Genomic DNA, 23,811 nt, shown 5'->3' on the forward strand with positions numbered 1-23,811 from the left:
ACCGACTGGAAGTGCACCACAAAAATTAAAACAAGGATAGCAATGGCAAAATAGGTGTTTTATAAGAAAAGGAGAATTTTCTGCAGCGGTCTGGACAGAGAACTCAGGAAGAGACTCATAAAATGTCTTGTTTGGAGTGTTCTTCTATATGGCGCTGAAACATGGACTATGAGGAAGAGAGGCTGGAGGCTTTTAAGATCTGGACATGGCGGAGGATGGAAACAATAAGTTGGATGGACAGCGTAAAAAATGAAGAGGTATTGAGAAGAGTGGGAGAGAAAATACAGTTACTAGATGTAATAAAGAGAAGAAGAAAAATTGGATTGTGCCTATATTAAGAAAGAATGACGAACTGATAAAAACAGTTTTTGAAGGTTATGTAGAAGGGAAAAGGAAGCGAGGAAGGAAGAGATTCCAGATACTGGATGACATGATGGACGGTACAACGTACAGCAGCCTTATGAAGGAAGCAATGTATCGAAGAAAATGGAGAGGCAAAGGACCTGCTAATATAGCAGATAACTGATGATGACCCCTTGAATTTAAGTCAATGTTCATGTTACGAGATTAGATGCAGTGTGTAAACAGAAATGGTGGTACTGCATATGCATTTGTGGACACTATAAATGGTAAAGGAAGACTTATAGAAAAAAACTTTGAACCCCAGCATTATTATGAAAGGGCAGTAAGAAACAATACACACGACCTACAAGGGATGAAAAGAGCAGCGCGGGCTACATTCTTCCACATATTATGCACTGATGATACACCCATATATCGTCTTTGCCCACCTGGTGCTGATTCATGGTGCAAGTACTGCTAAGCTCAGGCAGTGGGTCCAGAGAATTATTTAGGCAAGATAACAGCAAAACTTCTGCAGTGATGGAAGCTATTAAAATGATGTATAGAGAATTAGCTTATCCTGACCTTTTCAAATATCTCCATAATCAAATGCAAAACCGCAATGAGTCTTTAAATAATGTAACTTGGACCCACATAACAAAAAATGTGTTTGTAGGAATTAAAACTCTATTCTTGGGTGTTTGTGACACTGTGATAACGTTTAATGATGGTGTAGGTCAGAAATCGAACCCACGTATACTTAGAGACATTTATTTTACCTGGATTAACATCAGAAGTACAGCTCTGAACAAACAAAAAAATTAAAAACCAAGAATAAACATCAAACCATAGAAATCAGCAACTTGTCCAAAGAACAAACAGTGCACTTCACTGGTCGGCCTCTTGATCCCACACAACCCCCCTTAAAGAGCGGAGCACCTGGAATGTAGGAGTACTTGAATTGTTGTGAACTTGTGCATCAGCTGAATATATTAATATATGTCATATAGATATGCAAAGCAAAATGACAGGCCTTGTAACATTGTGTCAGTGAATCTCTGCCAGGTTTGGGCTGCATTTTTATGTCCAAATGGCATAAACAAAAATTCAAACAGGTCGAAAGGTGTAATAACTGCTGTCTTTAAGGATGGTTTGAGTTGGCTGAAAGCTTTACTCATTTCAGGTGTCCATTTTAATAGTCTCTTGTGCTTTGGATTCTTACCCGCAAGCGCGTCCATTAGTGGTACATGGGTGGCAGCTGTTACTGGCAAATGACGACTGTAAAAATTTACTATGACTGAAAATCATCTACGGTGCTTATAGTCTGTTGCCTTTGGTAGATTACGCAATGTGGCAACCTTTTCTGGCTAAGTTCGGATCCTATTGGCCGAGACTCCGTGGCGCAACGGTAGTGCATCTGACTCCAGATCAGAAGGTTGCATGTTCATATCACGTCAGGGTCACCAATTATGAAGGTCAGAAATCAAACCCACATATACTTAGAAATATTTATTTTACTTGGATAATGTATAACTAATGAGGAGGTATTGAATAGAATTGGAGAGAAGAGAAATTTGTGGCACAACTTGACTAGAAGAAGGGATCAGTTGGTAGGGCATATTCTGAGGCATCAAGGGATCACCAATTTAGTATTGGAGGGTAAAAATCGTAGAGGGAGACCAAGAGATGAATACACTAAGCAGATTCAGAAGGATGTAGGTTGCAGTAGTTACTTGGAGATGAAGAAGCTTGCACAGGATAGAGTAACATGGAGAGCTGCATCAAACCAGTCTCAGGACTGAAGACCACAACAGCAACAACAAAGTTGGAATTCAATTACTGGATAAATAGTACAATTCTCAAGGCTGTCAATTCAACTAAGTACCTGGGTGTTAAAATTACGAACAACTTCAGTTGGAAAGACCACATAGATAATATTGTGGGGAAGGCGAGCCAAAGGTTGCATTGCATTGGCAGGACACTTAGAAGATGCAACAAGTCCACTAAAGAGACAGCTTACACTACACTCGTTCGTCCTCTCTTAGAATATTGCTGCGCGGTGTGGGATCCTTACCAGGTGGGACTGACGGAGGACATCGAAAGGGTGCAAGAAAGGGCAGCTCATTTTGTATTATCACGTAATAGGTGAGAGAGTGTGGCAGATATGATACGCGAGTTGGGATGGAAGTCATTTGCTACGAGTATACAACACAAGTGGAGAGGTAGAGTCATAGGCTGATTTTGTTGAGCCCAACCTACATAGGTAGGAATGATCATCAAAATAAAATAAGAGAAATCAGAGCTCAAACAGAAAGGTTTAGGTGTTCGTTTTTCCTGCGCGCTGTTCGGGAGTGGAATGGTAGAGAGATAGTATGATTGTGGTTCGATGAACTCTCTGCCAAGCACTTAAATGTGAATTGCAGAGTAATTATGTAGATGTAGATGAAGTACAGCTATAAAAAAAAAAAAAAAAAAAAAAAAAACTATAAATAAGCCATTCATCCAGAAAACAAACAATGCACTTCATTGATCGCTGTCTTGTTCCCACAATGGTAAAAGGGAAGAATTGGGTACTTGAGCAGCTTGGTATCACTCCAGGAGCCAACACACTGCAAGCATTCCAGCGAATGGATTGACTCAGAAGTATGAAAGCCCAGTGTGCAACGAAGGAAGTGACTAAAGAAGCAAGATGCAGGAAAAGCAAGAAGCTTTTAGGTTTGCAGGATGAGCAAGACAGGATCCAGACAATGCTGATCATGAACCTGGCTGTTTCTAGGAACTGGCATGCCTGAATGTGTGAGTTAATATAAAATGAAACATTTAAACTTTATTTCCGAAAAATTACTTCTTTAAATATTTGACCCATTATCTCGGGAACTATTACAGATACATATATCTAATTTTACACTATGTTACCTCCTAGTATACTGCTGCTCCTGGACCACAAAAACATTTCTACCTATAATGGTTTTTTACTAACAGAAGCAAAAGTGGATTTAAAAAAAATTGAACATAAATTTAAAAAAAATTATAACCACGTAATTATTTGTCTGTACATTATGATTCTGGATCAGTAATGTGAAAAGGAGTGAAACTATACTCCCAAAAATTTCAGATCTCTATCTCATCAGTATTGCATATTTAACACTGTAGGTATATCGTATTTACACGAATCTAAGCCGCACTGTTTTTCTGTTTTTTGTAATCCAAAAAACCGCCTGCGGCTTAGAATCGAGTGCAAAGCAAGCGGAAGTTCTTAAAAATGTCGGTGGGTGCCGCCACAACTTAGTTCTGCCGTCGAATATATATGTAGTGCTACAGAGGCATGCTTTGTAGGCACAAAGATAAATACTGGCGCCAAAACCTCTGGGTCAGTAAATAAATTAAAAAAAAAAAAAAAAAAAGAAAAAAAAGAAAGGTGGAAGACAAGCTTTTTTTCTCCGCGCCGAGTTTCGACCACTGCATTTTCATACATTTTCCAATGAAGTAAATACAAATTCCGTATTGTTCATATTCGAATGTAGCAGCATTTCAATGTACTACGAAAACCCGACTGGCAAGAATGTTTAGGATGTTTGTCAATATGGCCAACTCTACGTTCTGAATTTTTTCCTATCTGTGAGAAGAGATGGTTGCTAATAGGAACTTTTATAAATTGTGAATCACATGCAGTATTCTCGTCACCATAAGAATAATACTAATATAAACATTTTGCCATGTATTGTTTCATGTTTGCTGATATCTCATTTAAATCCTGTCTGCTTAATAAACCACAAAACTAGAGTGAGACTACAGCAAACGCGGAAGAATATACATATCATGTCATGTTTATATTCGTATTATTCTTATGCTAAACAGTGATACAGTCAGAAATGAAGCGAGGGGCAATTGACTAGATTTTTAAATCTAAGATGACTCTAATTTCTGTGCAGAATGTAATGTACAAAAGAGGCACCTGCAAAGATTTTCAAACGGAGAAAAATTTTCGCTAAACTCTTCGTTCAGAACATCTTCTATCATACGCAGTCTATTATTTGTTTCTTGTTGATCATTATCAAAGAAAGCAGCAGTGTAAGTAACAACAAGTAGCAATCTCTTGTCATTGTTTCGCTAATGAGACGATTCCTCTCTCTCTCTCTCTCTCTCTCTCTCCCTCTCTCTTTTTGTAAGCAGCGGTAGCGCGCACAAAAGCAAGCCATGCCGCGAGCAGTGACAGGCCGTAAACTCGCACTATCAGAATGCGACAAACAGTGCATGACACAGTACAGTAATGCATTTTCAGCTTAGAGTGACGTAAACACCTATAACAAAGAAAACTGCACTTATCAGATTGAAGCAAAATAAGCAATCAATTCAAACGAGACGAAGCACGTGAAAAAGGAAGGGTACCCGTATAAATACGGACGGAGCGCCTGACGCATAGCAATGGCTACCTGGTAAAGCTTAACTGCTAAGCTTACAACTCGAACCAAACTACTGTAGCTGTATCGTCATTCATTTGACCTAAATTGTCTCATATTACAGTGGACCAGCTTTGTTTCGATTTGGAGATGCGGCCTAAAACTTTTCTCTCCCCTTGAATTTCGAGTCTCAAATTTTAGGTGCGGCTTAGATTCGGGAAATTTTTTTTCCTTGATTTCGAGTCTCATTTTTCAGGTGCGGCTTAGATTCGAGTGTGGCTTAGACTCGAGTAAATACGGTAGGCTGTATGTACTCCCCTTAACAGAGCGTATTATGCACAGGTCCAGAGACTGCAGATTACTAGTGCAGTTCAGGAGAAGATACACAATGTTTACATTTCTCGGAAATTGTGTTTCCTAGGGAGGTTCTGGGCATAGGTCAATAATAAGTAAATTTTTATGTCTTGTAACACTCTTCACGGCATTTAAGCACCTGAGAAAGTTTTTGTACTTTGAAGTACAAAATAGAGTTTTCATGTTTCGAAAATACCTGTGCATTAATAGTGACATAAACTTTTCACTTCCATGAATGTTTTGTCTACACAATAGTGCCATATCCTTTTTCTGCTTTTATCTCCGTGGCATTTTCCTCCCTTCACAGAATATGATTTAGCAGGAAGTAGATTATAAAAGATGCCACTTGTCATCGGCATTGGGCCATAACCCTTACCAATCGTGACAATGTTATGAGCTTCCAATAGTTTATACTTTCTATGACCAGAGTCTCACTTTTTCCCCCTACACTTTGAAAAAACAGATTTTGACCCCTTTTTTTTTTTACCGTCCTTTCGATGCTCTGGATTTTTCCTCCTGAAAACAATTAGTATTCATTTGGAAGTTCAGAACACTGTACATTTTGCCATTGCGTGAATTAAGAACTTCTGGACATTAAGTAGACTAAAATAAAGGACGATTGATTCACGGATCCAGTTATATGGCTCCTTCCGTGTATAGCGATTTTGCGACTATGACGAGTGGGGCCTGAAGATGGCATCAATGTAATGCCGAAACTGGTACAAATCATACAGCTGTTGGTAAATTGTTGTATCAAGAAGTTCATGCTAGCCGTCGTCCCATGTTCCATAATGGATCAACGAAGATTGAAATAAAGGAATTTTCATCACCAACATGTAGTTATTTAATATACAGTGTATTTTGAACTTTTCGGTCAACTTCAACCCCAGCGGTCAGCTTCACCCCATTTGACAGTACTGAGTGTACTCTGACTCAAACTTTTGGGACCCACATCTCTCTTGACCTGAATATGAACACATGTCATTCCTTTCGCACAAGACATCCAACTCTTAAGTGTGGGCTAAACATAAGTTGAGAGAGAGTTGTTCTTTCTTTGTTAACGGTTGACATAACACATCTTAATCAAATTAATATGTTGTTTCATCTTGCAGAGAAATCAATGAGAAGGTTCAGATTTCTTCTTTATCATCAGTCCGTCCAATCTCGGCACAAGAATGGAAACTGCGACTCCCGTCTCTTTGTCCGCATTGTATTTTGTATTGATGGCTGCCAGTGCTGAAAGATCTACCCTACATAAGTAGAACATTGCAAAAGGTATCAAAACTTGTAGGGCCTTGTACCTGTGGATACTCCTACTTCACTGTGTGCCAAAACTCCAGCAGTGATGTGGAAGCAAACGTGGATTTTAGTGTGGATTCTGAAGACATATCAATAAATTGCTGTTGTTCTTCAGTGGTAAGAGAGTTCTATTATGAAGGATCTCAGATCCAGTTGGTTTGATCAACTTCTTCTGGAAAATATTTCAGAAATTAATCACTGAGCTCAATTAAGTAATCCACAAACACAGACTTCAATTCTTCTTTCAGCTGGAAGTTATTGTCTTCTAAAACCTTTTTAAGAGCAGTGGGAATGTAACTTATATCTTTATCATCCAACTTCTTCTTCCACAACAACAGTTTCTTTCCTAGGGCTGACATTTTGTGTGACAGTTGCAGAATGGTGGTATCATTGAAGGGGTACCAGGGTGTATACTCCCCGGGGAATCCGGGAAAAGCCTGGGAATTTTTTCATCCGGGAAAAACCCGGGAATTATTTGAAAATACGGGAATTTTTCGTGGTTTTAACTTTCAGTTAAATTTGTAATTTTGACTGGCAAGGACTGATACTCTAACATAGAATATTACTGTATCCCGCTACTGCAGAATAATACTGCAGCAATAAAACATAAACAAAAGAAAAATACCAAAATAAAACTTTAGTTGCATAGGAAATGAGCCATTTGCAACAACAAAACACCGTGCCCACACGAGCGTCTGTCAACAGCGTAATGTGTTAAGGCCTTATGATGAAGACTGCAATATGTCGTAGCAACGAGCTGCCTCTAATGAGCATGACGTCACAACTGTTTACATTAGGTTCGTTTGAGCAATTGCCAGCGGGATCGTGCGCGTGCACATTTCAGTCGCATAGGAGCAGTACCTTCTCCAGCTACTTCGAGCCAGATGCTAACCGCAAAAAAATTTTCTGGGATGCCCGAGCTGCCAGATAGGCGCATTTGCAGAACAGTCTGAGTTACAAAAGGACACCGCAATCTCGATTTCAATGGTTTGGAAACTAATGTTCTGTGTTTGGTGGAATTCGAATTTACACTATCGTAATTACAAAAATATGCAGTGTACATGTAGCTGCACATCATCAAAGAGCCCGCAGCTCGTGGTCGTGCGCTAGCGTTCTCGCTTCCCACGCACGGGTTCCCGGGTTCGATTCCCGGCGGGGTCAGAGATTTTCTCTGCCTCGTGATGGCTGGGTGTTGTGTGATGTCCTTAGGTTAGTTAGGTTTAAGTAGTTCTAAGTTATAGGGGACTGATGACCATAGATGTTAAGTCCCATAGTGCTCAGAGCCATTTGAACCATCATCAAAGATCTTTCCAAGACCTTTTTTTAAGGGGCGGCGGGACGTTCTATGCCAATGATGTGTAAAACGTTAGCCATTCAGAGGATTAACAAGTTTTATAGCTCGGGCAGTATACTGTCACCAACACACAGGAAAAAGAAAGTATTTTCACTCGGGGAAAAGGTGTATTTTTTAACCGGGAAAAATTGGGGAAGGTTTTTTTCCTTGTCCACATATGCACCCTGGATACACTCGGTGAACAGAGTTTTTCAACAGTATCAGGAAGATTCACCAGCTGAAAACACAGTTTGCAAACTTCGCGGAACTCGATAGTAAAAAGTTCATTCCCGAGTTCGTACACCCTTTGCAAGACATTACCGTGTGAAAGCCAGTAAGAGTCACTGTAACAAATTGTGAAAATGCTCAGTCCCCACATCAACTCACGTTTGTTGAAAACATCTCGACTTATGTGAAGTTCATCACTTTGGTAATTGATTGCAAAACCACACGAAGGACAGGACTCGTGCTTTTTGATGGCAGTTTCTCTCGATGAATAAATTGTGTGCCCCAATAACATGAGAATCAGAGCTTGCAATCTGATGTAACAGCCAGCCTTACTACAACCTCCATCTGTAAACACGCCTACACAGTTTTCCCAGTTGATGTTGTTTTCTCCCATAAAAGAACAAAGTATTCCAAAGAGGTCTGTTGGTTTTGTTCCAAGAGTTATTTTCCTCCAGAAAAGAAGTTCTTCATGAAATTTGTCGTCACATATACACGGCACGTAACAAGCTAGCTGTGCATCGTCTTAGCTGTCTGTAGCGTCATTCAACTCAATAGTGAAATCTTTACCATCTTTTTTGAGTTTTCAACCAACTAATCATTAATGTTGTCAGCTGTATTGAGTATTTGATGACTAATAGTGTTGCCTTACAATGGAAGACTTGGCAGCCAACTAACTTACCATAATAGATGTCATGCCCAGACACATTGGCTGTGACAACAACTAAAAGTCTTCATTGCTGCCAGCTATCGAGGTCTTGTGAAGAGCAGTTTCCACAATGAATTTTGACTCTGCAGTGGAGTGTACGACGATACGAAACTCTGTTGCAGATTAACGCACTGGGACTCGAACCCAGGATCTTTGCATTTTGTGGGTAAGCACTCTACCGACTATAAAGAGATGGGATATCTGTCTGAATGAATGTCCAGGGTGAATATGTGGAAAAGTGAAATAAATTCCACGAAGTTACATCGAATGTTACTACCTCTATCCTGTTTTGCAACTTATTTAATGTCCTACCCTCATAAATTTACAAAATTGAGACACTGAACATAATTTAAGATACACCTTTTCAATTTCCTTTTACAGAATCGCACGAGAGCCCACGACCGGTGTCGATAGCGGAGAGCTCTACAGCCTGACAGCCAGTGACGAAGTGGTGCAAATTTCCGAGAATGACGGAGCTGCCCCCGACGGGGACACCGACGACGAATGTGTGGAGATAACGGATGTGTCACGTGTGCCGACAAAGAGCTTCCAGTGCGGGTATTGCAGCCAACAGTTCCCTACTGAGGGCCAGATGCAGATGCACACCCTGACACACACAGGCCGTACCACAATCTGGCGTGAGGTGCGGGAGGCGAAACAGGTGAAACTCAAACCGAAACCTGTCTGGACACTGAGGGCACAGCACACCTGCGGAGACTGTGGCGAGGCGTTCGACCGGCTGGAGCACCTCATGCGGCATCGCCTCGGCCACATACGGGCTGCGCTCAGGAAACCGTTCAGCGTGCCGAAACTGTTCGGTCTGCCGAAACAGTCTGGTGTGCCACAACCGCAGCCCCAGGTATCGGCGACCCCTGATTCCCGCCACACAGTTGCAGCCGTTTCTACGAGGACATCGCCAAAGAGAAGTAAACGACCTTTTTTGTGCTGGGCCCATAGTCGCAAAATATTTTTAAAGAACTATCTTTCCTGTTTGAAGCTGTCACTTATTTACTGTTCATCATTGTGTTCTGGTATCACATGAGAACTTCATCTCGTGTTCTCTTTTTGTATTTCTTATTTTCTAGCCATGTTGTTCCTGAGTTCTTTGTTTCGTTTTCAAAATTAAAACAACAAAATTCTTTCCATGAAGCTGGACGTATAAACTTAGGCTCATATTTAATTTTTAATGTTATTGAATTGCTTCTCTTTATACAACAACAGGAGAGGAATTCATGGCGGGCCACGTCAAACCAGTCAGAAGACTGATGGGGGGAGTGAGTGGGGTGACGACGACGCATAGCACTGACTGCCTAACACCCCTTCCCACCCTACTGTGTGCTTAACAGCTTCACTGAAAGATCTATGCCTAATTTACATTTATGTGAGAGGAAATCAGTGAATACACTACTGGACATTAAAATTGCTACACCAAGAAGAAATGCAGATGATAAACGGGTATTCATTGGACAAATATATTATACTAGAACTGACATGTGATTACATTTTCACGCAATTTGGTGCATAGATCCTGAGAAATCAGTACCCAGAACAACCACCTCTGGCCGTAATAACAGCCTTGATACCCCTGGGCATTGAGTCAAACAGCTCGGGTGGCGTGTACAGGTACAGCTGCCCGTGCAGCTTCAACACGATACCACAGTTCATCAAGAGTAGTGACTGGCGTATTGTGACGAGCCAGTTGCTCGGCCACCATTGACCAGACTTTTCAGTTGGTGAGAGATCTGGAGAATGTGCTGGCCAAGGCAGCAGTCGAACATTTTATGTACCCAGAAAGGACCTGCAACGTGCAGTCGTGCATTATCCTGCTGAAATGTAGGGTTTCGGAGGGATCGAATGGAGAGTATAGCCATGGGTCGTAACACATCTGAAATGTAACGTCCACTGTTCAAAGTGCCGTCAATACGAACAAGAGCTGACCGAGATGTGTAACCAATGGCACCCCATACCATCACACCGGGTGATACACCAGTTATGACGATGACGAATACACGCTTCCAATGTGCGTTCACCTCGATGTCGCTGAACACTGATGCAACCATCGTGATGTAAACAGAACCTGGATTCATCCAAAAAAAAGACGTTTTGCCATTTGTGCACCCAGGTTCATCATCGAGTACACCATTGCAGGTGCTCCTGTCTGTGATGCAGCGTCAAGGGTAACTGCAGCCACGGTCTCCGAGCTAATAGTCCATGCTGCTGCAAACGTCGTCGAACTGTTCGTGTAGATGGTTGTTGTCTTGCAAACGTCCCCATCTGTTGACTCAGGGATCGAGATGTGGGTGCATGATCTGTTACAGCCATGCGGATAAGATGCCTGTCATCTCGACTGCTAGTGATACGAGGGCGTTGTTATCCAGCACGGCACCGATTCCATATTCTGCTAACAGTCATTGGATCTCGACCAACGCGAGCAGCAGTGTCACGATACGATAAACCGCAATCGCGATAGGCTACAATCCGACCTTTATCAAAGTCGGAAACGTGATGGTACGCATTTCTCCTCCTTACACGAGGCATCACAACATCGTTTCACCAGACAAAGCCGGTCACCTGCTGTCTGTGTATGAGAAATCGGTTGGAAAATTTCCTCATGTCAGCACATTGTAGGTGTCGCGACTGGCGCCAACCTTGTGTGAATGCTCTGAAAAGCTAATCATTTGCATATCTCAGCATCTTCTTCCTGTCAGTTAAATTTCGCGTCTGTAGGAGGTCATCTTCGTGGTGTAGCAATTTTAATGGCCAGTAATGTAGGTTCTCCCCCCCCCCCCCCACCACCACCACCACTTCCCCTCCAAAAAAAAAGTGAAAGTCAGTTTGCTTGCCCCAGCGCACTAATAAAAAAACTGGCGGTCACATTCAGGTCGGTAACCCACTGCCGGCCACAGCGTCCCTGGTACACCTTCACCAATCGTCGAGGCTCAGTTCCGAAGCAGGACTCGTCACTGAAGGCAATCCTATTCCATTCGGTGAGATTACAGGCTGAAGGTGTGTCTGCAGATGTCCCGGACGCTAATGGATACCGACCTGACTGTTGCCTGTGATACGGCCTGACAACCAGGAGTGATGGTTTGGGGTGCTATTTCTTTTCATAGCAGGACCGCTTTGGTTGCCATCTGTGAGACTCATACAGCACAGCAGCACGTCTGTGATATTCTGTGCCCCGTTGTTACCCTTCACGACAAGCCACCCGGGGCTTACATTTCAGCAAGATAATGCTCACCTGCCCACAATGAGAGTTTCTACTGCCGGTCTCCGTGCTTTCTGAACCCTACCGTGGCCGGCAAGGTTGCCAGATCTTTTCCCGAATGAGAATGTTTGGAGAATTGCAGGCAGGACCCTCAACCCATCTCAGGATGTTGACCATCTAACATGCCAGTTGGACAGAATTTGGCACGAGATCCCTCAGGAGGACATCCAAAATCTCTGTCGGTCATTGCCCAGCTGAATATATGATTCCATAAGTGCCAGAGGTGGACTGACACGTTACTGACTTGCTCAGTTTGTGACGCTCTCTCTCATCAATAAATCCTCTATTTTTTCTGAAATTGTTGTACATCACATCTACCAGCTTCCATCCATTTTTGTGTTTTATGTAACTTTTATTGACATACACATTTATTTTAATATTCCCAATCACACTGTAGTTATTTGCCTACTTCTGTAATCTGTACTGTTGTTGACTTTTCTGACAAGAAATACATGATCTGTGTTAGCCTGATCTCATTCATTCAGTAGATATGTCCAAATAAGATTAATCTTTACTTTGCCATTACTTTTGGTAATAAAAAGGTCCATAATTTCCATTTTATTCCATCTTCCTGATGAGTGACGGTGGCTTAGCAGCAGAACAATGCTGCTATTCAGCTGAGAGTATTGTCAAAGCATTCTAGCGTATTCCGTGAGGTGTCGGGATTGCGGCCAGACGACAGCAACATCTTGCCACGATATTTTGGCTGCCAACCGAGCAACCTTCTTCAGGTGAATTGGATGCCAGTGTGACAAACTCCACACTATGCAGACCACAGGCAGAATGCATAAAATGTGTGCGGAACACAATTGACGTACGAGGTCTGTTCAGAAAAATCCTTTTTCTGCGCATACTTTTACTTATTGTGCATTGTCTCTTCGGAAATACTCCCTCCACAATTGATCTCCACTTTCAACACTGTTTGCACTTCCTCTTCCTGGACCGCCTGAAGTACCGTTTGTGGATTTACATTTATCTCGTCTATTGTTGCAAATCTTGTCCTTTCATCAGAGGACACTTTGGAAATAAAAAAAGTCCCCAGGGACCAGGTCTAGAGAGTGAGGAGGATGAGGCAGCACTGTGATTTCGTGTTTTGTGCAACAGCCGCACACGAACAGGGACGATTGTGCATCTGCTTTATCACGACACAAAAGCCACAAATTGTCTCGCCACATTTCAGGCCGTTTCCTTCTCACATTTTCTTGCAGGCATTCCAGCTCGTCTCGATAGTACCACCGATTAACAGGTGGCGTGATGAACTAATCCTGCAAAGTCAAAGAAAACTGTCAGCACGGCTTTGACATTTGACCTGACCTGAAAAGCTGTTTTAGTCTTGGAGAACCTTTCCTGAGCTCTTGTGAAATTTGAACCTCGGTCTCAACACCCTAATCATAGACCCATGTCTCATCACCAATTATTTTCATTTGCACGATCTAAAAGCTCTTCACAGATCGCAAGGCAAAGGTATTTCTGGTCTCGACTCGTGAGCCGTGGGACGAACTAGGCAGCAACACGATACATTTTGAGATGCACTGTCAGGATTTTATGACACGATCCAACTCAAATGTTATATTCTTCTGCAACCTCACGGATAGTCAGTCTTCAAATGGCACGCACAAGTTCGTCGATGTTCCAGACGTGAGCACTGTCGGTAGATGTCGAAGGGCATCTTAGACTTCCGTCTGGTCATTTGTAAACTGTGTGAACCGTTGATAAGACTGAGGACGGCTTAAGTACTCATCATTGTAGGCTTCCTGCATCAATTATTGTGTCTCTGTAAAGGTTTTCTCGAGTTCCATGCAAAATTTCACGCAGACACGTTGTCCTCTTAACTCTGCCGTCTTGAAATTTGCAAACTGTGCAACACAACGCTTTACTCAATAAAGCAGTGAACAGTAACTAACAGACCTACAACAATAAAACTTCTGGCAGTTATACAGTAAACACAGGCGTTTGCAGGGATGCCAACCACATTTTGCTCCAACAGACCATTGGTGTGAAATTATGAATGTTGCGGAATTTTTTGAAAAACCCAGTAAATCCGCCATAGCTGAGCCCTCTATTTCCACAGGAAATTTAGTAGGTTATTCTGCCACAAAAAGCTTGGACATGATGAGTACATTCTGGGATTCAGCTATTGAAGACTCTTTGGAAACACATTCGGCAGAAGTTCTTATTAATTGTAATGGTGGTTTTGGACTGGATAATACATGGGACCAGTTGATTTCTTTGATTTCTTGACAAAGACGAAATTTTACTCCTAGTGCCATATCTATGAACAGTTAACGTTTTCACCTTTGCCTCTCAATTTTAACCCTGCTGTTTGCTTGTGTGGCCGAGATGATAACAACATTCAACAGAGGGGGTAGTGGAGCTGAGATCTATGCACACCAATCTCAGGCATAAACTTGGCAACATTTGGTATATAACTCATTCGAAGGTGGCTGCCCGGTTGTCAGCTGCAACATTGTGGCATGATGTCGACGTCATCTGTCTAAAATCCTGAAACCCAAGGAATGCTCGTCTTGAGCATAGTTTTGTAAAAAAATATATATAGGAGGGCCCAAAAATAACCGGAATTTCTTTCTAGAAAGCATATACTATATTGTTTTCAAATACAACCTTAATCTCCTTTGAAGTACTCTCCATTAGCATTAATACACTTTTCCAAACGTTCATTCCAGTGTTAAAGCACCTTTTAAATTCGTCCTCTTTGATACCTGTTAGCACTTTCATGACATTGCGTTTTACGTCTTCCACATCCGCAAAACGCTTCCCTCTCAAGTCTCTTTTCATCCTCGGGAATAGGAAGAAGTCCGAGGGTGCTAAATCCGGCAAATAGGGTGCGTGGGTCAAGGTAATCGTCTTCATTGAGGCCAAAAACTGGCGAACACTGAAAGCTGTGTGCGCGGCAGCGTTGTCGTGATGCAGGAACCACACGCCAAAATCCCACAAAGCTGGACGTTTTCGCGACAAACTTCTGCGAAGTCGTTTCATAACCTCCAAATAGAATTGCTGGTTTACTGTCTGGTTTTCAGGGACAAATTCAGAGTGTATGATCCCGTTGATGTAAAAAAAAAAAAAAAAAAAAAAAAAAAAAAGGCAGATCGACATCGTTTTCACATTCAATTTCACTTGTTGAGCATTTTTTGGTTGAGGTGAGCCAGGTGACTTCCATTGTGATGACTGTTTACTTTCTGGATCGTAACCATAGCACCATGACTGTTGAACGTGTCCTTCATTTCGAGACAGGCTTGAATGCAACGATCCCTTTGATCTCCGGTAAGAAGCTTTCGATCTCTGGTAAGAAGCTTCGGCATGAATTTTGCTGCAAATCTTTGCATACCCAAATCGATGGTCAAGATGCACTGAATTGAGCTCCCAGACAAGTTCTTGAGTTGGTCGATTGGCCTGCATCGATCTTCACTGATGAGATCACGGATTTTGTCGATGTTGTCTTCGCTTCGAGCAGTTGAAGGTCGACCGGAACAGGGCTGATCTTCAACCACCATTTCTCCCTTTTTAAACCAAGAAAACCATTCGTACACTTGCGTTTTACTAAGAGCAAGGTCTTTGTAGGCTGTCTGAATCATCAACAGTTTCTGCTGTGTTCTTGCCGAGCAAGAAACAAAACTTCACTGCCGCACTTTGTTTGTAAGAACTAGCCATTTCCTCGTGTCACGTCTGCACTGTATGCACACTCAAAGAACTGCCAAAGAAACCACACTTCCACTGTTGGGTGACGCCGTGTGGCAGAATGACTCGGCAGAGCTCTTACTACAACCCTCTGGCGGTGCAAACTGCTACTACAAGTACACAATGTGCAGCATTACGATTCCAGTTAATTTTGGGTCCCCCCTCATGTTAAATAGGAACCCCCATTTTTTATTACACATTCATGTAGTACGTAAAGAAATATGAATGATTTAGTTGGACCACTTTTTTCACTTTGTAGTAGATGGCGCTGTAGTAGTCACCAACGTATAAGTACATGGTATCACGTAACATTCCACCAGTGCGGACAGTATTTGCTTCGTGATACATTACCTGTGTTAAATGGACCATTTACAAATTGTGGAAAAGGTCGATATCGTGTTGCTGTATGGCTATTGTGATCAAAATCCCCAACGGGCGTGTGCTATGTATGCTGCTCGGTATCCTGGATGACATCATCCAAGTGTCCAGACCGTTCGCCGGATAGTTACATTATTTAAGGAAACAGGAAGTGTTCAGCCACATGTGAAACGTCAACCACGACCTGCAACAAATGATGATGCCCAAGTAGGTGTTTTAGTTGCTGTCGCGTCTAATCCGCACATCAGTAGCAGACAAATTGTGCGAGAATCTGGAATCTCAAAAACGTCGGTGTTGAGAATGCTACATCAACATCAATTGCACCCGTACCATATTTCTATGCACCAGTAACTGCATGGTGACGACTTTGAATGTTGTGTACAGTTCTGCCACTGGACACAAGAGAAATTATGGGACGATGACATATTTTTTGTGCGTGTTCTATTTAGCGACAAAGCGTCATTCACCAACAGCGGTAACGTAAACCGGCATAATACGCACTATTGGGCAACAGAAAATCCACGATGGCTGCGACAAGTGGAACGTCTTCGACCTTGGCGGGTTTATGTATGGTGCGGCATTATGGGAGGAAGGATAATTGGTCCCCATTTTATCGATGGTGATCTAAATGGTGCAGTCTATGCTGATGTCCTACATAATGTTCTACCGATGTTACTACAAGATGTTTCACTGCATAACAGAATGGCGATGCACTTCCAACATCATGCATGTCCGGCACATAGCTCACGTGTGGCTGAAGCAGTATTGAATAGCATATTTCATGACAGGTGGATTGGTCGTCGAAGCACCATACCATGGCCTGCACATTCACCGGATCTGACATCCCCGGATTTCTTTCTGTGGGTAAAGTTGAACAATATTTGCTATCGTGATCCACCAACAATGCCTGACAACATGCATCAATGCATGTGCCAACATTACGGTAGGCGAACTACTTGCTGTTGAGAGGAATGTCGTTACACGTACTGTCAAATGCATTGAGGTTGATGGACATCATTTTGAGAATTTATTGCATGAATGTGGTATTTACAGGTAATGACGCTGCAACAGCATACATTCTCAGAAATGATAAGTTCACAGAGGTACATGTATCACATTGTAACAACCAAATAAAATGTTCAGATGTACCTACGTTCTGTATTTTAATTTAAAAAATCTACCTGTTACCAACTGTTCGTCTAAAATTGTGAGCCGTATGTTTGTGACTATTACAGCGCCATCTACCACAAAGCGAAAAAAGTGGTCCAACTAAAACATTCATATTTCTTTACGTACTACACGAATATGTAGTAAAAAATGGGGGTTCCTATTTAAAAAACGCAGTTGATATCCGTTTGACCAATGACAGCGGCATCTAGCGGGCCAACCATAGTGCCATCTGGTCTCCCCCTTCAAGCTGGATGAGTTTCGTTCTTTGTGGTTTTTTTGTTTGATGTTTATTTCGTGAGATATTTGGCCCAGTCACGATCAATGGACCACCCTGTATATATGATTTTCAGATTATTGTTATGGTTGGAAGATTTAAAGTAAAAGTTGGAAGTCTTCCTTTTTAAATCATGGTACACTTAAAAAATCCAGAGCACTGTTTTCGCTGCACTAAGTTGTAGGAGGTGAGCAGTAGATGAGGATGATTGTGGGAGGGGGAGTGGCACGGACAAAATGTGAATGAGGGTCCTGAACCAAGCTTTTGGAAAGAAAAAGAGGAGTGTGTGGAGAAGAAAGATGTGATAAATAAAGAAAGAGAAGTTTTCTATTAAAGACAAGAGTGAACAGGTAGTGGGGAGGTGGCTGAAGTTTTGTTGTGATTTGACGTGGAGCTTGTGTATGTGTCAAGGTTTTGGGAGTACGCTGATAACGGGTGGCAGGTGAAATTATGGGCTGGTTGATGTCAAGTTTGTGGGGCGGGAGAGAAAGGATATCCAAAAGCAGATAGTCTTTACTTTAGGTACTACAGTAATACTGTGATAATCGCCGGACCCGATAGTCCGGAATGGATGGAGGGATCATACAGAATCTCAAGTGCTGGTACAGTGGTATTTTTGTGCAACAGCTGCTAAGCTCAGATTGCAGTGTCAAAGAGTTCTAAAGCAATTGTAACATCAAAGATGCTATTTTCCCAGCTGAAATTGCTTGGACGTATGTTAAAAATACTACATTGCACAGCATCTGGAGAAAACTATAGCCTAAGCTGGTTAAAGGAGCCGAGGTGGAACGCAGTGTAAATAATTATTAGTCGACAAGTATTCACTCTTAAATTGCATGAGTGATAAATCTTGCATTCACTGATCAACTGCGTGCATTTTCAACGGAAGTAGTTGACAAATAGATAAACATTGACAGAAATTTAGCTATCAAAGAAGAGTTGACTGATTTTGTGATATTACAAAGTGTTTTCAACCCATGGGAGGCACTAGAAACTGAGAGTGATGAAGAAGAAATGCCAACAATTCACATTTTTTGGCCTGGGGCTTCAGAATCCTTAAACATTTTCATAAAAATTGGTGAGAGCGGCCAAAAGTACTACGTTTCTGATGTTATAAATCAGCACATCATTACCTTTTTTTTTTTTTAGTGTTAAATCCAAGAAACAGTTTAACATTCCTGCATTGTTCCTGAGGACTCGGAAGCCATCATTGTTAGATACCAGTCCAACATATTCCACATCCTAGATAACGTGAGATATCTGTGCTCTTCCTAAAACCAGTGATGCTAATTAAACTGCGCCAGTTTATTGGTAACAATTTTTATTAATTGCCTTGTTCTGGATCTTTTCAAATCAGTGGTGCTTATTTGTATATACCCATTGTAGATATTTCATTTCATAACTGGTGTATAAAAAATTGTTTATGTACATTGAACTTTTCTGAGACTTTGAGCCTTAAACTGATTTAATAGAGCAGTACAGTGTTCTTTAATTGAATTTTGTTTTTATAGAAAAGTAGTACATGCTTTTAATTTTTTGTATAGTCTCTCAAGTTCTTTTTAATAAATAATAATTGCTTGTTTTTCTGAGTTAAAACAATAGGTTTTGCTTATATCACTTTTTGTAAAATGAGGTTTTTAAAATGTCCTTGATAATCCAGCACATTTTATAATCCAGCATTGACAGACCCCTGAGCATGCTGGATTATCATTGCCCTCCTGTACTCTGTTTTTATTTTACAGTAAAGTTACTATTTTGGTTTCATAATACTTCTATCATTTGTGCTCCCCTTGAATCTAAGCCCACATGCACTACGTGATATGTGTCGGTGAAGAACATTTCTCGAGTATACAGTGCGGGTTTCCACAGATGGCTGTTTATGTGGGCTTAGGCTGTGATCTGAGGTGTGTTTCTGTGCTTAACATTTAATCTTGTAATGTGGAGAGGTTACAAAAACTTTGCTAGTTCACTTTTGATCTAAGATGAGGTCAGCAACTCAAACCATTTATTTTTAACTGCACAGTGGTCAAGTTGTAACATCAAAATCTTGCTTACAGAACATGAGAGCTGTAGCAGATCGTTCATTGGGACCACGGAAGCACAAAATTTCATACTCGGGTACTTTGGTTTTATTGAGTTCTGATCGTTACTATGCTAGAATGTACAGATGCCCCAGAATAGGCTTGCTGAGATCATTTGACAAGTGGACTGGTCGTCTTTGATTTTTTTTTTTTTTTTTTTCATACTTGCAGGATTTGTAAGTCAGCACCCAAACATCAAATTCCTAAAGCAGTACAACACAATCACCTTTGAAAATTAGAAGATTTTCAAGTCATTATAACTACAAAACACTTCCAGCAGTAGGTGAATAGAAGTCTTGTGATTGTGAAGTCATTTGTTCGATTCTCACTAGTTAATTTCTCAATTCAATATCCCTTTTTCTCTACATATACTAAATGTACAGGGATTAATGAGGTATTGTTAGAAAGGTTTTTTAACTGGCTATTGATACTGCATAGTGATTTTGCACTTAAGTTTAATAGTTGTGGAAAATTTTTAACATAAAAGAGTTAACTACAATAGGCAAAGTGCATCACGGATGCCCAGATTCATACCTATAATTTATGATAATTAATCATGAATAAGAGACTCCTTTTTCATATTATCTTATTATAAATACAGTTTGATTTGTCTTAAAGTACCCATTACTGGATAATCTGTGTACAGCATTCTCATAGATACTAATTGACTACTGCGGTAGTCCATTTCATCTGCCTGACCGAGCGAGGTAGCGCAGTGGTTAGCACACTGGACTCACATTCAGTAGGGCGATGGTTCAAACCCACGTCCGACCATCCTGATTTAGGTTTTCCATGATTTCCCTAAATCGCTTCAGACAAATGCCGGGATGGTTCCTTTGAAAGGGCAAGGCCGACTCCCTTTCCCATCCTTCCTTAATACGATGGGACCGATGACCTCATTGTTTGGTTCCATCCCCCAGACCAACCAAACCAAACCATCTGCCTGTCCTATAAGTTGACTTTACTAAATGAATATAACGCTCAAAATGACAAACACATTCATCACTGTCACTTTGAATTGTGATTTACCTATTGCTACTGTGCCTTAACATACTTACTGTAAGTGAAAATGTTTGTGAAGTTAAAGTTATAGGTTATGTTGCCCTGCTGACAGTCCCTGATCTCTCCCCATCATACAAGCTGTGACGAGCATTCCGAACGCAAAACACATTTCTGGACACATGGAAATGTATATGCAAGGATGTATCATAAATTCTTGATTATTATTTCACATTGCTCAGTTCATTTTTAAAAATGGTTTCACTTCATTCCCACAACTACCCTCATCCCGGTGACTACACTTATTCCAGATACTGTCATTATCATAAAACTGCAAAAGTTTTGCATGGTTCCCCTAGTAGTAAGTTTTATATTTATTGTGAAATGGAAATGTTAATGGACATTGAGCCACAATTTTTTAGTAAAAAATGACATCGAGTTATTTTTAATTATCTATCACATCAAAATGAGTGTTCAAAATAAATTATAATTTGGTACAAAAATGCCTAACATCAAATAGCAAATGAAATACTTTATAATTTCCACACACTGAACTGTATTACTGATATATATAATTGCTAGTAGTGATAATCAAACCAGTGCTATCGTGCTCACAAGACTTGCACACTATGCATTCAGCTATTAGCAAATATTTTAATATGCTCAAATTTCTTACAATTAACAATGCTCGAAACTCTCCGAATCTTCAAAGGTAGGTCGTCCCTGCCTCCCCCACCGTCACCACTAGACTGCTTTAGGAAAATTGGGTCTGGGCACTGACCTTCAATTCTGCAAGTATGAAGAAAACGGAAGAGGGCAAGCAGTCTTTAAGGTCCCCTCGCGAGTTGAAAAAGAACTAATGAAGTCTTTATGACCCTTCAAGATGACTACAGAAATATGCTCGTTTGAGATCAATTTTTACCACATTTCTGAAGCGTCTGTCCGCAAATCATAGATGGAACTTTGAAAATTTTCAGGTCCTCAGCGAGCTGTGGCAACATCTCAGTCGAAGAGGTGGGCGCGAAGGAAGAAAACACGCCGTCGGAGGATTTCATGATTGCAGTAGTGATAGAATTGCAGGTAGCGAGATGTGGAACACACGACCAAGGCCGCTGAGCAGGTGTTTTTATGCACTAAGTCTTATTTGAGGTGTTAGTCAGCAATAGCTGACTAACGGACAGAAAAGTTGTTTTGTACAGAAATAAACATCAGAAAATATTTTATGATTACTTCATTTGTGTTACTGATTTCAGTGTAACAATTTAAAGTGGTGAGAAAAATATAAATACTTTTCAAGTCTGACCACTTTGTTATAAAAAGTGTTATATTTTGCTCCACATTTGCAGCAGGATTCCAGAAAACAAATAATGCCAGCAGCAACAACTCTAGGTCTAACGACACGCATGATCTTCTTAAAAGGAACTTGACAAACTGGATACACATTGGTGCGATAACTTAGGATTGCCAGCAAATGACTACTAAGAACATTTATCAGGGCTGTCCAGCAAGTGACATGGTGAAGTAAAAATCCATAATGGTTTAAACAGATGTTTTTAAATGAGATCAGTTATTATTTTTTGTTAGTATTCTTATCGGCCTAGTCTGTTGTCAACAGCATCTTTTGTTTGAGAGAGGAAGGACAAATGTTCGTGAAGATGGGAGAAGTGGCAGTCCATTTGCAATCAGTGATAAACTGGTACAAAAATTTTCCAAAATTGCCATTTCATAATACCTCACCTGTTTTACACCTTCTGTGGATTTCCCGAGTATTCTGCAAAGCAGTGTTACTAAATAATTAGCATACCACAACTCCTGCACTTCCAAATGCTATTCCTTGGGTTTTTTTTCCAAATTAGTCAGGCCATTAACTCTGAAATGTAGCAGCAGCCCAGCAGGCAGCTGCACGGCAGGCAAGTACGATTTCTGACATTCCTATGTATCACGTGAACAGTAGATGCTTTCACTGAGAGAGGTGGTGATCGGTAACATGAAGTCATTTCTGATGAGTGGCAGCGTGCTCCAAATGTAGAAAAATGTAAATTAATGCAGACTATTAAGAAAACAATCCCATAGGCCTGATGTTTGAAAACAGCATTAGTAGTATTCTGCACGGTGTAGTCATGTCACTTAAATGTCTAGGCACGGCATTGCAAAGCAGTATGAAATGGAACGAGCAGCTAAGGACAATTGTAGGGAAGGCAGACTTCTGTTTATTGGGTGAACTTTTAGAGAAGTGTACCTAATCTGTAAGCAAACCACATATAGAATACTAGTGCAACCCATCCTTGAATACTGCTCGAGTGTTTGGAATCCCTATCAATTCAAATTAAAGAAACACGTCAAAGCAATTCAGAGGCGAGCTGCTAGATTTGTCACCAGTAGGTTTGAACAAGCCAAGAGTATTACAAAGATACTTCACGAATCCTAAAGGGAATCCCTGAAGGGAAGATGACGTTCTTTTTGTGAAACGCTATTGAAAAAATTCAGAGAACCAGCATTTGAAGTGGACTACAGAACAATTCTTCTGCCACTGACATACGTTTGGTGTAAAGACCATGAAGATAAGAGAAATTAGAGCTCATACAGAGGCATATAGACAGTTGCTTCTCCCTCACTCTGTAAGCGAGAGGGAACAGGAAAGGAGGTCGCAAACGATAGTACAGAGTAGCTACACCGTGCACTGTACGTGGGTTGCGAGTGTATGCGTATGCAAGAAACCAAGAGGCAAGCTTCTGTAGGAAAGCTGATGACTTTCGTGATATGGAAGGTCCACTGTTGATTCATTACTCTCCTTTAGTTCAAACAGAGGATGATGACACTACTACGAGATCAGAAACCCAAAATCAAAGTGAAGAGCAGAGAAAAAATTTTCAAATGTGTCTTTTCGCTGGGAAAGGAATCTATTGCACACAAAAGCTCTGCTTCGAGCTGCTGTAGCTCACGGCACACAGTCCTGACCTGGCTCCAAATGACTGTCACCTTCCCAGTCCGTCAAAGAAGCTCCTGCAAGAAGCTCTGTGCCGGGTCAGCTAACGGAAGCTTCTCAGGAGGTGGACCGAGCTTTAATGGAATTTGTGATACACAATTTCTTTGTGTAAACATACATGTACTTTTCAACACTAATCTTTGTACAGTGGTACCATAATTACTTCGTGAAAGAAAGGAATTAATGAAAACAATTTCATTTAACAAAACTGATTGTTCATAAAGTACACGACTTTTAGTTTATTAGTCTTCAGTATGAGCTGGAATGGTGCCTGTTGTATACAACAAAACATCCTTA

The 23,811-nt window shown here is 41.1% G+C and overlaps 1 protein-coding gene across 2 annotated transcripts in view; it reads left to right on the top strand.

Annotated features, from left to right (window-relative positions):
• Positions 1–21,830, top strand: part of LOC126213182 (uncharacterized) — a 222,561-nt gene extending 200,731 nt beyond the window's left edge. For both annotated transcript variants that reach the window (XM_049940810.1, XM_049940811.1), the window contains 2 exons: positions 9,044–9,588; positions 21,506–21,830. In XM_049940810.1, the coding sequence (XP_049796767.1) occupies positions 9,044–9,588; positions 21,506–21,585 (625 nt within the window). In that variant the 3' untranslated portion in view covers positions 21,586–21,830. The remainder of the gene's footprint in view (positions 1–9,043; positions 9,589–21,505) is intronic.
• Positions 21,831–23,811: the final 1,981 nt, after the last annotated feature.

This window comes from Schistocerca nitens, chromosome 11, assembly GCF_023898315.1.
Source record: "Schistocerca nitens isolate TAMUIC-IGC-003100 chromosome 11, iqSchNite1.1, whole genome shotgun sequence".
In the NCBI taxonomy this organism is placed as follows: Eukaryota; Metazoa; Arthropoda; class Insecta; order Orthoptera; family Acrididae; genus Schistocerca; species Schistocerca nitens.